Source organism: Corythoichthys intestinalis, chromosome 16, assembly GCF_030265065.1.
Source record: "Corythoichthys intestinalis isolate RoL2023-P3 chromosome 16, ASM3026506v1, whole genome shotgun sequence".
NCBI classification, from domain to species: Eukaryota; Metazoa; Chordata; class Actinopteri; order Syngnathiformes; family Syngnathidae; genus Corythoichthys; species Corythoichthys intestinalis.
Window position 1 is genome coordinate 972968 of NC_080410.1, and position 14738 is coordinate 987705.

Here is a 14738-nt window from a genome sequence, read left to right on the forward strand (position 1 = left end):
GTAATCTAAAAAAAAAAAAAAAATCCGGGACTCACATTGTATGATTTTTCAGTAATTTATCTGTAATTTACTGCGGTTCATAAGTATTTTTACCCCTGGGAAAATCAGTGCTAATATTTAGTGTAGAAGCTTTTGTTTGCAATTACAGAGGTCAGACGCTTTCTGTCGTTCTTCACCAGGGTTTTCACAGATGGAAACAGGGATTTTAGCCCATTCCTCCACACAAATCCTCTCTAGATCTGTCAGGTTTTGTTTCAAATGATTTTCTAGTGGATTGAGTTCTGGAGACTGGCTAAGCCACTCCAGAACCTTAATATGCTTTTTATGCAGCCACGACTCATCTTCAAGTCTCAGGGACTCAGGGACGGAGGCCGTGGCTCAAAATCTAACGATACATTTCACCATTCATCCTCTACTTTATATAGTACAGTCGTCCTGTCCCCTTTTGCCGAGAAGCAGCCCCAAAGCATGAGGTTTCCACCTCCCACAGTGGGGATGGTGTTCTTGGGATTGTACTCATTTTCTTTTTCCTCCACACACACGACAAGTAAAATTTGCACCAAAATGTTCTACTTTGGTCTCATCTGATCACATGACTTTTTCCCATGAGCCCTCTGTATCATTCAGATGGTCCCTGGCAAACTTCAGACGGGTCTTCACATGTACTGGCTTCAACATCTGAGCAATGCATGATTTTAAACCATTGCACAGTTGTCTTCTCTCTTCATGTCATTGACCAACTCCTCCCGCTGAGCCCTCACTTTTCTCATCATGAGTGATGCCCCACGAGGAGAGATTTTACATGGAGCCCCAGTCGGAGATAGATTATCAGTCATGTTTAGCCTTTTCCATTTTCTGACAACTGTTCTCAGAAAGATGCTTTCCAATTGTCCCATAGTCGTTTCGAGCTTTGTGGAGCACAATATTTTCTCTGGTGTTTTTTGAAAGTTCTCTTGTCTTGCCCAGGGTAGCAGTTGGATTATGACTGACTATTGGGTGCACAGGGAAACAATGATGAACTCAAACGGGTAGCTGGTTGGTGGTTACTCATGGGGTAAAGGTGGACATTTTTAAAAGTAGACTGACAACTCTGAGTGTCATAATTATTGCTGATTCTCAGGGGTACAAATACTTAAGAACCCAAGTATATTATAAATAAATGATTTAAAAAATATATACAGTATATACGATTTTTGGATTTTTTTTTTTTTTTTAGATTATGTCTCTATGAGTGGAAATGCATCTGATTGAAATTTCAGACCTCTACCTATTTTATAGGTGGGTGAACTTGCAAAATCACAAGGGGTGCAAAAACTTCTGCTCCCCACTGTATATATAATTACAAAATATACAGAAACAAAACGTCCACAATATGCATTTAATTTTTTCTTTTGACTAAACATGCATTAATATTTGCAAAACATACACAAACGTACATGATACAGTGCTGCTCAAAAGTTTGTGAACCCCCTCAACATTTTGGAATTTTCTATTATTTCAACCTGATTTCCTAATCAATCAATTCAGTAGTTTTTTTTTGTTTTTTTAACAGTTGTGTTGTCGAGACTAAATTAAAAAGAGTTTTCATCAACTGATGTAGGTGCAAAATTGAACTGTTTGGTCACAACCAAAACCGCCATGTCTGGCGAAAAGTCAACACTGCATACCACCAAAAGAACCTTCTCCCAACAGTGAAGCATGGAGGTGGGAATGTCAAGATCTGGGCTTGCTTTTCATCCTCAGGACCTGGACAACTCCACATAGTCCAGGGAATCATGAATTCTGAGGAATATTGTCAAATCCTAGAACATAACCTGACGCCATCTGTTTTGAAGTTAAAGCTTGGCAGAAGGTGGATCATGCAACATGATAATGATCCAAAGCATTCCAGCAATACAACCAAGGAATGGCTGAAAAAGAAGAAGATTCGTGTTCTGGACTGGCCCAGTCAAAGTCCTGACCTAAATCCCATTGAAATGCTGTGGCGGGACCTGAAGCGAGCAGTTCATGCCAGACGCCCATCAAACCTCTCTCAACTGACTGCGTTCTGCAAGGAAGAATGGGCAAAAATCCCCCAAAGTAGATGTGAGAGGCTGATTAGTCACTACAGAAACCGTTTGGTTGAGGTAATCTCTGCAAAAGGAGGCGCAATATCCTATTAACTGAAGGGGTTCACATACTTTTGCACACATGATATCTGAGTTTTTCTTAAATCAACCACTTTTGTTAAATAAAGAATACAATATAACTATTTCTTTTGTTTCAGTCCATTATTTGGAATGTCAGTATTGTGGATTTGGGTATAACTTAACATTTAATAAGGTTATTTTAGTTTTTTTTTACAAAAAATCTGACCATCGCTGTGGGGTTCACAAACTTTCGAGCAGCACTGTATTTACAAAACAGAAATGTTGGTTCATGAGAACAACCAACTTTCATGACTGTTTCAAGTTTTGGAAAGAATCTTCAAGTGTCTCAAATGTGGCACATTCGACATAGATTTCTAATAGAAAAATCGTACTTCATCTGGAACACATTCGAATGGAGATATTGTACCTGCTAGCCTAGCGTCAACACAGCCCATCTTGGGCCGGACTCAGCCTTCTATTGAGAAAGCAATATATCCTGATTCCTGTCTATTTTCTAGGATGGCACCGCACAGGAGTTTTGAAGCACTTTTCGAAGCACTCTTCAAATGTCGTGAACATATGACTGTCTCAGATCCAGGTTCTAGAAAATCGCTCCGTGTTTGCTGCACAAATCTCACCAAGACTTGTCGAAGTACATCCTCTTTTGGAAATTTAAATGTGGAGACAGCTAAATCTTAATCCGCAACACTTTTGTATCTGCTGGCTATGCAATAGTTTGGCATTTTGTGGCGGAAAGCTCTACTTGTGACGCACAACAAGTCGGCAGTCTTCTCACATCCAGTCCCGTTTGTGACGTGATCTCTGAAAATTGCCAAGGATAACCGATCGCGACATTTGAATTTTCATTTGTAACCGACAACACGTGAGACTGATAAATAAATTCCTATAAAAGCACGATGTCACAGTATTATTTCAAAACAGGTTTGGATTATGAAAGATTTCATTGTATATTTTATACATCTGGGCGTTTGTTTTGGTGTGTTATTTCCCCTTTTATGACGTGTGATCAAGCAGCTGGCAAGCTTTGGCAGCCGCGGAGATGTTAACCGCCCATGGTTCGACTTAAATGGTTCGTCTGTAGTGGCACCAAAGGTCTTCTCTTGACAACAAGTTGGTATTTACATAGAAAAACCTCACCCCTTTTCAAACCAAGTTTTTGGAATGCTAAAACCAGAGTGTTGTCACAAAGTCATCATGACTCTCCAGGCCGCGGAGCGAAAATAAATGAAAATATAACTGATATATATATATATATATATATTAGGGCTGTCAAACGATTAAAATTTTTAATCGAGTTAATTACAACTTAAAAATTAATCGTGATTAATCGCAATTAATCGCAATTCAAACCATCTATAAAATATGTATTATTTTTCTGTAAATTATATATATATTCTGTAAAATAAATTGTTGGAATGGAAAGATATATACATTCAACATACGGTACATAAGGACTGTAGTGGGCATTTCACTCTACTGTCATTTAAATCTGTCTATGCTGTCCTCACTCCGAAGCGTCTACTTTTTCCAAAGCTAGACAGCTAGTGAACGACGCCTTAATAATTAGACTTCTTCCTTTTTCATCTGATTTATTCATAAAATGGCCTCAAACCATTGTCCTCTTTAGACCGTCGTAAAACTACAAAATAAAAGTACACAAGCATTGCGTTAGCAACAACGTTAGCTAAGCACGCTATACAGGTTCACTAAACATAAACAAAAAGCGTCTCATACAAAAAATATAACATTTCGCTTACTAACATAATATGTACATGCTTTACAACAACCATACTTACGGACAAATCTTGTCCAAGGATCATATAAGCACAACATTATCAGCCCGAGACGTCGTGCAGCCATAATGAAGAAAGAAAAGAAGTAAATAATAAACCATGTCGCAAAGCGACCACAAGAGTTCGCTGTTGGACAGCACAAAAGCCTTGCTGTAAAACTTAGCAAAAGGCAGAATACTTTCTGAGCGGGACATGTGCGTTAATTGCGTCAAATATTTTAACGTGATTAATTAAAAAAATTAATTACCGCGCGTTAACGCGATAATTTTGACAGCCCTAATATATATATATATATATATATATATATATATATATATATATATATATATATATATTTTTTTTTTTTTTTTTTTTTAAGCTTGTTTGTATTTTAAAAATACAAAAATGAAACATAATTTTGAAAACCGCAGAAATCAAATTGAGAGAAAAAATCGTAGTAGTGGATAGTGCAAAACTTGTCATTCATTTTGGTAATCCTGACTGACCTGAAACAGGCTTCAGTCTGATTTAACTTCGGTGATATAAAAAATATGAAATGTGTTTTTGAATAGTTAATGTAAATGTCTGGCTTTGACTGTTCATCAAAATGCTTTCATCGCTGGTAATTTTGCATTTTAGTTGAGCAAAAACTCTTACCATCCACCGTTTGATACAGTTTGGCGTCTTCAGTTTCCTCGTCAACTGCACCATTGTCTCCTGCCGCTTCTCTAATACCCTCCGGACTGTAAATATACATAACATTCACACGTTAAAACAATCAGTGAGTCCCACCCTGACGTACCGAGAAAGCTTTATGCAGCAATATTCTGGTATTGCATGACTGGTAAACTTGCACCTATTGGTGCGTTCCTGTGACGTATGCTATAGTTCACTGCTTAGACTTTTCTAATGTACAGTGGTACCTCTACTACCGAAATTAATTGGTTCTGGAAGCAGTTTCGTAACCTGAAAATTCTTTAAGTAGAGATGTGTTTTCCATGTAAAAGTCCCAATCTGTTCCAAGCTCCCCCAAAATTCAGACATCAGTTTTTTATAATGCATAAAAATGCATCAAAACATGGAACAAATACATGTCACGATATTATTGCACCATAAACATAACATCGCAGTTGTGCATAATGTCAAAAAAAAAAAAAAAAAACACTCATGTAAAGATGTCGGAACACAAGGGGCGAATAAAGAGGACGCTGGTATACACACATACACATACCGTAGAGGTCACTCTTAGCCAATTGGATGCCAGGATTGTTTGGCAATAGCCAATGGCAGAGCACCTATAAGTACGTTACGTTCAGTAAACTGAGAATGCTGCGAATACCAGCCATACTGTATTTTTGCCTTTCTTATCCTGAAACTTATTTTGTAACGAGAGGCAATATCTTCCCATTGAGGCATGTCTCAACCTGAAAGATCTGTATGTAGAGACCTTCGTCAGTCGAGGTACCTATGTATTGTAGTTTCTGGCCTATCATGTGCAGCTGATTATAAGGAGCACACACCACATTCAGAAGAAAAATGTACATTTATATGTATAATGGTAGCTCGAGATATGAAAACTTTGGTACATGAAAAATTCATTTTACAAAAAGGTTTTCGAAGCTTTTTTCGCTTGTATAACGAAATATTATTCATCATACGAAATATTAAGTACCTACAGTAGATCAGTTACCGCTCGCATTAATGCAATAATGTACCTGTAACTAAGTTGGGACTATAAATTTAAACAAATGAAATCTACACACCACAATGAGAAACACAATGCTGGTTAAATTCTTATTTGTCATGATATAAAGCAATTTTGCTCGCGGCTCGCTGTCTGACTCTGATGCAGCTCACCACCACCACAGTTTCAAAAAATCCTTGGGGAAGCCCTGAGCAGGTTTTAAAGTGGAAGCAAAAAAATAGCGTCTTACAGTCCAAAGATTATAGAAATAATTATGGTAAATTAAATAAATACGGGAATTGCAAAATTGTTTACGCCAAAAATGCATGTTGATAGACCATTTCTTTCCTCCGAAATAAAGAAAACTTAGACCACAGTACTGACCTTGGTGTAAGGACAGTTGTAGGTGGTGCCACCACTTCAGGGGTCAATGGCTCGTCATCTAATGTCTGAGACGTGCAGAGCATGTCGTTGGCACTGCTGTTGCCTAACGTGTCTGCGCCTACAGTGGCTGGGATGTCATGTGCCTTGCCCTCTTCCTGGAATGTACCGCCAGGGTTCTCACAGCTCAGGATTTCAGGATCTGCAGTGCTGCTAGCTGAGATGTCCCCAGGTTGAGACAGAGCAGAGCTAGGTCAGATTGAGGAATATAGAATACGTGCAAAATTAGTTCCATTAAGTGTTCAAGACTGTATCCCGGCGATCAAAGCTGCAGAAAAACTTTTTTCCAACGCAGTGGCCTCAAATCTGAAAATTTAGAAGTACATAATGTTAATCAACTTACTACATCATTATTCATTTCTTTTATCTGTGTCTATGCTACTGATACATATTTAAAGAGCTCATTTGTGCATTATCACCAACAATTGGTCTTTAGCTTGGAACAGAGATTAGTCAGGACCCCCCCCACCCCCCAAAAAAAATCTGCAAACGTACTGCTCGCACGTGTGCAAGTAGATAAAAAATGTACTGACACTTTGTCAATAAAATTTGAGAAAGACTAATTGCCTCCATAAAGGGGCTGTTTGAAACTCTATCGTCATTGTTTTTGTTTGAAGTTGGGGTTTGCCTTTTTAAAACTTCTGGCAAGTTTTGAATGAGGCCTCAGTTCAATAAAGCCCCTTTCAGACTTACGAATATGTCTGGTACAGTACCGGTAATAACCCGGTATGCTCTTATTGTAAACGCAATTTGCCGGCTCAGCTGACACGAACATTAGCAAAACTTTACTTGCTCTTATTTTTCTACACCCTAAATAACATTTGACAAGCAGTCAACATATTAACTAACTTATTAAAAAACTAGGGTTTGGGAGGAGACTTATCTTTGAACGGGACAGTGGGGGACTTTGCTGAGCAAAGGCAGTAGAGTGTTCATAGTGTATTTTCTTCGTAATAGTTTTTGTTTGTATTTTTAAGAAACATGATAGATGACATGTCATTGTTCGCTCTGTTTGCTTCCAAATGGATGGGTCTGATCGGTACAGTAAATTAACATAATTTCTTTAGCGGACTCAAAAAAAAAAGTAAACAGGCATGATGTCATGTCTATGACCAATGCAGCTGAGCCAGTAAAGTACCGGTACATTTCCCTATGTTTGAAAGCCAGAAGCCAGGTCGTTTACAGGTCACATTCCCCAGTGGTGTTCCATGGAATATTACATCTCAAAGCAGCTTTAGCCTTAAACCTATACACTCTGCGCTGTAGAATCGGGGATGCCTGCATCCCCTTGATTTCTCTGGGCCATTACCTCTGTTGTACTCGTCATAGAGATGTCATTTTTAACCAGTGCATAGATGAACAGTAGCTCCTTCATTCAACACCAGATGGCAGCACTTTCTCATCGTAACTAAACGACTTTTTCTGAGGCGACTAGAGAAATCCAGTCATTTTGCGTTAGTGGTCGCCATCTTGCATCCGCAAAGTTTTAGATCCTCTCTCTGCTGGAATAATCAATCACAATTATATTGGAAATATGGCATCTCGACGACAAGGCAGGGGTAGATGAAGGTGTGGCACACCAGGGCTGTGTTTCAATAACAATTTGATTTGCCCTCGCACACTTGCCCTCAGCCCTTGCCATGACGTCACAGGGAGGCCACTTGGAGGGCGGAGGGGGAGTGAAAGAGGTCAATGGAACACATTTGCCCTTGTTTGGATCAACCACATTTTGTTGAGGAGGCGCTACAGTGCCTATTCCAAATCACATAAAATATACGGAGACTCAGGTCATTAAGAAGGAGACATATTGCACTTGACGTATAACAATTTGTAGGTACCTGGGAATTATCAGAATTATTAGTTTTGTATCAAATTTTATTTGGGCAAGTCATTATTTATTTATTTATTTATTTGTCTTTATAATTTGTAGACATATTTGTTGTTGAAATACATTGAACCTACTGTAGGTTCAGTTGAAAATAGTATGTTACAGTCCCTCCCAACGCCATTTGATTGACAGATCATTCCTTTAAAAGCAAAAATACAAAAGAAATACAAAAGTCAATGACAAAAATTGTCATTGTTTGTTCCTTTCTTGATCTTTAATGACAAAAGTGAAAGTCAATAACAAAATATACTTTTATATTATTATTTATGTATTTATTCATTTATTTATTTCTCTTTATAATTATTTTTTGGGGGGGGAACACTCATGTGATTCCATATGTTCTGACATAACTGCCGCAGACGGTCAAATTTTTTATTTTTGAACAACATTGATGAATTTTACAATTCAAAAGGCAATTTGGTATAACATTTAAACACTGTGTTGGCTCCTTAATTCATTTTCTTTTTCTTTGGTGGTAAATAGACAGCAGCCAACGGTGTTTGAGTTTCATTTTCACCACCGCATGGACATATTTTCGGTGCACCGCCACAATGCATTGTGGGATATAGGGAGCTCTGAAGCGACCATTGTTGCTGACTCGATTACTAAGCCCTCAAAGGGTCGATCTCACCAACTTCACTTCAGCTGTTTAGAGAAATGGAACAGCCCTTAAGATGGCGGTGGGGATTCCCCTTAGGGCAAGTTAGCGAGGTCTCATAAAACTGTTATTGTAACACAGCCCAGGAGAAGACCATCCAGTGCATAAGAGGTGAGTACAAGCAGTCAAGTATGATGAGTCGTTATTAATCATTTCCAGTGCTTCCATTCATCAGAATAAATCAACAATACATGAATTGACAATGCTGCCCCACAAGGCTCAATATTGATGCTATGGCTCTGTGCAGAGCAAAGGGGACAGTGATGGAGGGATTGGCTTCCTCTCCTAGGCCCTCAGAACAGCCGTGCACTCTGGAAAAAATCTCCGCAATGCCAAGGATGTAGTTAAGCAACTGTCCAAGAAGCATGGTACGGACCTGAGGTAACGGTTATATCTCTTCTTCATACAAGTGGATGTGTCCTTTCACCCAATGACTATGAAATGACAACAATCAATGACAATCATCTTTAAGAAATAGATAACATTTCCGTTACAAAATGTTACTTGAAGTGTTTGTTTTTTCATTATGCACCATGATGGGTGCTCAAAACCTTTTTTTTTTTTTTTTTTTTAAATGAGAAACTTAAAATAAATTTCAAGTGTCTCAAAAATTGAGTGACTGATTTGACCTACTTTTAAGGTGTCAAAAAATGCCCTCCTGCTCAAAATTTTTATTAGCCCAGGAAAGCCAGTGAATATCTTTATCTACCTGTAAGTAAGAAGTAGTAGTGTTGATATGTGGCAGGGATGTTCTAGTGAAGGGCCACAATATATAAACACGACTATTTTTAGCTGGGGCTTTGCATTGCAAATGCCCAGCTCGTAAAATTCCTCAACTTTATTATTTCTTTCTTTCATAATATTATTCTCCGCATTTTTTGGCGTGCCGCACAACCCAAATCGTTTGACAGATCGGCACCATTCAAATGACTGGAATTTTCGACCGACGCAGGAAAATTTTCGAACGACACCCGTCAATTTATCCATTCTCCTGTAAACACGGGTTTTTTGAATGATAAAAAAAAAGTTTCGAAATTTATCTAGTCCTATAATTTTTGACCAAATCACATAATTTACACATAATAATTTCCAGGACAGTAAGGGGCATAAAAGTTGTATACAGAATTTGGTAAAAACGTACGGTTTCCCCAAAATTCACCAAAAACTGTCCAATTCGTTTGTAATGGGATGACATTGACTGGCCTAATTTCCCATTCATTTTCAATGGCAGGAAACTTAAGAGTGTGTTGATTTTTGACCATTTACCATGGCAGCCCATTGACATTCAACTGGCGGCGCACAAGAAAGTCGATGCCATTGACACCTATGCATGTCCATGCCATTGATGGCGATGTATTTCCAAATTTCCCATTCATTTTCAATGGCAGAAAAACAAGTGTGGTTGTGTTTTTTGACCAAAAACGTACTATTTCAGCCCACTGACATTCAACTGGTACACAAGTAAGTTGATGCTATTGACAGCCATGCAACAATACGTGTCCCTGAAATGTCCCCAAATCAAAAGGAAATGACCTGTTATCAACAGGACGTGTCCCTGAAATGTCCCCAAATCAACAGGAAGTGACCTGATAGATCTGTATTTATCTGTAATTCTCCAGAAACTGCAGTTTCTAGTTTATTATGGCATTCCTTTGCAAGCATAAAAGAATCATTATTCCAGGTTCACCATTCGTAGTTGTACTGTCAAGCCCGATGGACAGTTTTAACGAGCATGCCTGAGGAAGTTGGGAATTCGGTGTTATTTTTGAGAAACATATCTCCATACCTGTACATAGACTCCCCCAATGGCCGGCTAGTGTCAAAACAGTCAGGAAGGATGATGATGTATTCCTCCGAGGAGGTGGAGGATGAGCGACTTCTCGTCTTGCCTTTCTTCTTTAATCCCTCTTTCACCTCTGATTCTTTCTCGCTTTCCTTTGTTTTGGACTGCACACCGGCACCCTCAGTGGATGCAACCTCACCATCTGTGATAGCGATTTGAAAACCAGGTTCAGTAACTTGAAAATATACATGGGATATCAGAAGTTGAATAACTATAGAAATTCATATTTGTAGCGCCCTCCATAAAGATTGACACCCAAGGTTAATATGTGTTCTTTATTGATGGTAGCTTTGCATGTAAAGCAAAAGCAACCATCTATGCTATTCCCTTTCTTCAAATAAATGTAGCTTTTTTCTAGTGATGCACCGATACACCGATACCATTTTTTGTCCCCGAAACAGATTTCTGGCTGTGCAGTATCGGCAGATACCGATACCACTCAGTTTATATATACAGTATAATATATATAATTTTTTTTTTTTCAAAGAGCTATATACTTGGATGTGAAATCATTGCTATCATGGCTTTGTCAGGCTCCTGCTTACCTTTGCGAAACAGGGAAAAGACTAATACAAAGTGAATTCAGTAGAACTTTTTATTGCATAACTGGTATGGGTGACAATTAGGGGTGTAACGGTACACAAAAATCTCGGTTCGGTACATACCTCGGTTTTGAGGTCATGGTTCGGTTAATTTTCGATACAGTAAGAAAACAAAATGCAAAATATAGTTGTTTATTACACACTTTTGTGCTTTCAACAATAGGAACATTAGCCTATACAAAGCTAGAATTCTCAAAAAGTAGAGGGTATTTAAAGATAATCCAACAACAATTTGCCCTTCATCCCCCGCGTATTGGTCAGCTTTCTTTCTGAATGAAAGAAGAAAAAAGAAGTCCTGTGCTAAAGAGAAAAGCAATCCCAATGACAAAGATTTTAACATGTATTTTACAAATGAAATGCCTCAATGAAACATTTTTTTTTCTTATGAACGGTTTTCAAAAGCTTTATTGGTGGATTTTCTCAAGTTAAAGCGCCACACAGAAATTAATTTAATTGTGTAAGCAGGATGTGTATTATTCTTATTATTTATTACAGGTGTTTTAGCTCATTTCAATTTATTTTATTTAAATGGGCTATTATTTATTTTGTTAAGTGTTTATATTTTGCAAATGTGATGTAGAATTCATTTATATTGTGTATTTTATGTTGTATAACTTTAGTTCCTATGTGAATATTAGTTCCTACTTGTTTTGTTGTGGTATGAGGGTTTTGTATTGAGCACGGGGCTGTGTTGGTTATTATTATAGCAGAGAAGACAGCAGTAAATCAACAAAAACAAGTCAACTGTGCCCCGATCTACCACTCAAGAGATCTGATGGACTCAAAAAGTAGGTTACGATTGCATATTAGTTTGAAAATCGACCGGATCCACTGTATTTTTACACGAGTGACTTCCGGCCCGATCATAGCTACCGGTAGTAGTATTGACGCAGGAGGGCCGCGTCTCATGTGAAATAATAAACTCTGCCGTTCTTTTCGCGTGCGTCGCGTTGAACCGCTTCTGGGACGCATCTAACATGCGGCCGCACTGCGACTGGTGTGCATTGGCTGATTGACTCTAACGCCCTCGTTTCACTGCGTTCTCGCGGCGGCCATGTTGTCGCGCCGTTGACGTTTCTGGGTTATACTCTCGTACCGTGTTGGTCCAAATTATAGTAGAGAAGACAGAGTAAATATAATCTACACAAAGAATCTGTAACCCGATCGCCTCACAGTCTCGAAAAGTAAGAGTTATACGTCAGAAACTCGTTCGGTACGCGTCCGTTCCGAACCGAGCACCACGTACCGAAACAGTTCAATACTATTACATGTACCGTTACACCCTTAGTGACAATAGTTGAATAAACTTTTGGCTCTCAAAGGCCAAAATAGTGCTAAATTCTTGAAATTAAAACATGTATAATAGTAGCCCAACAGTAAGAAAGTAAAAATACAGTCATAATATTAAACTCTGAATGAACTAAAAAATTTTAAACCTCTCAAAGGCCAAACAGTGCAACTTTCATTTATAAGTAATAATACTAATAATTGACAACAGCATCCTGTCTTTGTGCCTCTCTCTTTGTGCACCAGCATGGCGGGTCGGGCCCAAAATGTCAATTATTTATGTTCGAGTCGGGTCGGACTTCTCTCGCCAACTTTTTAAAAAATAAATATGTATTTATATATGTATACTAAAACGATCTACGGATGTTAAACTAAGGAATACTTGTTGTAAAAGAAATAATTTGGCATGCCTGCACACGTGAACGCCGTGGTCCTGCCCTCTTTTTAATCTTCCCCCTAAGCGAGTCCGCATCCATTATATTTTTGACCTGGTATTTCCTTTTCGATATGGAGCAGCAAGAAGTGAAAAACAAACTAAAGACGGGGGAATTGAAAAGCCCAACATGCACTGGTAGGAGTGGGGTATGGAAAGGCTTCAAATTGATTGTTGAAAATGCTGTACAGAAACCTGTGTCGGCTTTGCTGAATATAACCGAATGTGACACTTTGCTCTAATGAGAGAAATATATTTAACAAACTTTTCCAGCATTATTACGTTGTGTAAATGCATTTATAATGATCATAAAAATGTGTAAACTATTTAAACATTAAGAAACCTTTTTTTTCTGCCAACTATAAGAAATTTAAATGTCAAATCTACTATCCGCCTGATAGAACAGACACACAAATATTAAAGATATAAATGTTTATTGAATATGTATCTTACAGTCTTGTTTAACTGGGAGAATTCGTTACAAAAGACATGCTTTAATTTCTTATCATTATGCACAGGCATCGTCACAAATGTGATCATGCAAAACGCAACCTTTTTCCAAGCAGTGCTCTGTCCAGGTCTGACTGACTGACTCGGGCCTGCAATTCAAGTTAATTGATCGGCCTCGGGCCGGGTCGGGCTGGATTTTTTTAGGCCGGATCTTACCTCTACACACGACACAGAGTGTAGTGAGGGTCAGGAGAAATAAGGCTGCGTTCAGTGTTACCGGACTGGTAAATGGTATCCGCGCCCTGTTTGTTGGTACTCGCCGATACCACCATTTCGGGCTGGATCGGCCCCCCCTGCCAATACTGGTATCGGTGCATCAGTACTTTTTTCCTCAAAATAATATACAGTAATGTGAAAAAAATAGGATACATCATTAAATATTCTGTTCTTTGTAAAGAAATGTTCACATTTCAGTGTCTGATCTTTTTTTGTCTTTATCTCTGGAAAAGAAAGTGATTAAATTGCAAGTAAAAAAAACAAAAATTAACATTGTTTTAATCATTAAACCAAATGTATCAACATAAGTGCATATTCTAGCTGAGGAAAAATTAAGGACACCCTACCACCTAATAGTTAGTGTTACCCCCTTTGGCTGAAATAACTTCAGTAAGACGCTTTTTGTAGCCATCTACTAGTCTTTGAAATCGGTCCGTAGAAAATTTGCCTCACTCCTCGACGCAGAATACTTTCAACAGTGACTGATTGTTGAAGTGAATGAAAACACCATAGTGAGATCAAAGGTGTTGTCTGAGCCCTTCAGAAAGAAGATTGTAGAGACTTACGAGTCTGGTAAGGGATTTCAAAAGATCTCAAAAGAATATAAGATCAGCCATTCCACTGTCCAGAAAATAGTCTACAAGTGGAGGACATTCAAAACAACTGCCAACATGCCCAGGTCTGGCTGTCCACACAAGTTGATCTCTAGAGCAGACCGCAACATGCTAAAAGAAGTCTCCAAAAACCCTAAAATGTCATCACGGGACCTACAGCAGGCTCTTGTTAGTGTTGATGTGAAGGTGCATGCCTCTAAAATCAGAAAGAGACTTCACAAGTTTAACCTTCATGGAATGCGTGCAAGGAGGAAACCTTTGCTCTCCAAGAAGAACATGAAGGCCAGACTGAAGTTTGCCAGAGTTCAGCAGGACCTGGCCAGCTCACCTAGAATCCACCATGAATTCTATCATGTATCAGAGGGTGTTTGAGGAACATGTAAGATCATCTGTGAAAAAATTAAAGCCGAAACTAAAGTGGACCCTGCAACATGACAATGACCCAAAACATACGGATAAATCCACCAAGGACTGACTCCAGGAAACAGTTTGAGCCTATCTGGCTGCAGTGTTTCAGGTAGGTACAGTGGGGCAAATAAGTATTTTGTCAACCACTAATTGTCCGTGTTGCCCAACGACAGCCCCAAAACATCACTGCTCTAGAGGAGACATGCAGGAATGGGCCAAAATACCAGCAACA

General features: G+C 38.6%; 1 protein-coding gene across 8 annotated transcripts in view; it reads right to left on the minus strand.

The window, feature by feature from the left end:
* The window catches only part of nbr1b (NBR1 autophagy cargo receptor b), a 127587-nt gene that overhangs the window by 29026 nt on the left and 83823 nt on the right, over window positions 1-14738 (minus strand). For 6 of the 8 annotated variants that reach the window (XM_057860738.1, XM_057860732.1, XM_057860731.1 and 3 more), the window contains exons 18-20: window positions 10380-10578; window positions 5991-6236; window positions 4580-4665 (exon numbers count right to left, since the gene is read on the minus strand). In XM_057860738.1, coding sequence (XP_057716721.1) covers window positions 4580-4665; window positions 5991-6236; window positions 10380-10578 — 531 coding nt within the window. Of the gene's footprint in view, window positions 1-2006; window positions 2048-2076; window positions 2952-4579; window positions 4666-5990; window positions 6237-10379; window positions 10579-14738 lie in introns of those variants that run through there. The other 2 variants (XM_057860736.1, XM_057860733.1) reach the window with 2 other exon arrangements.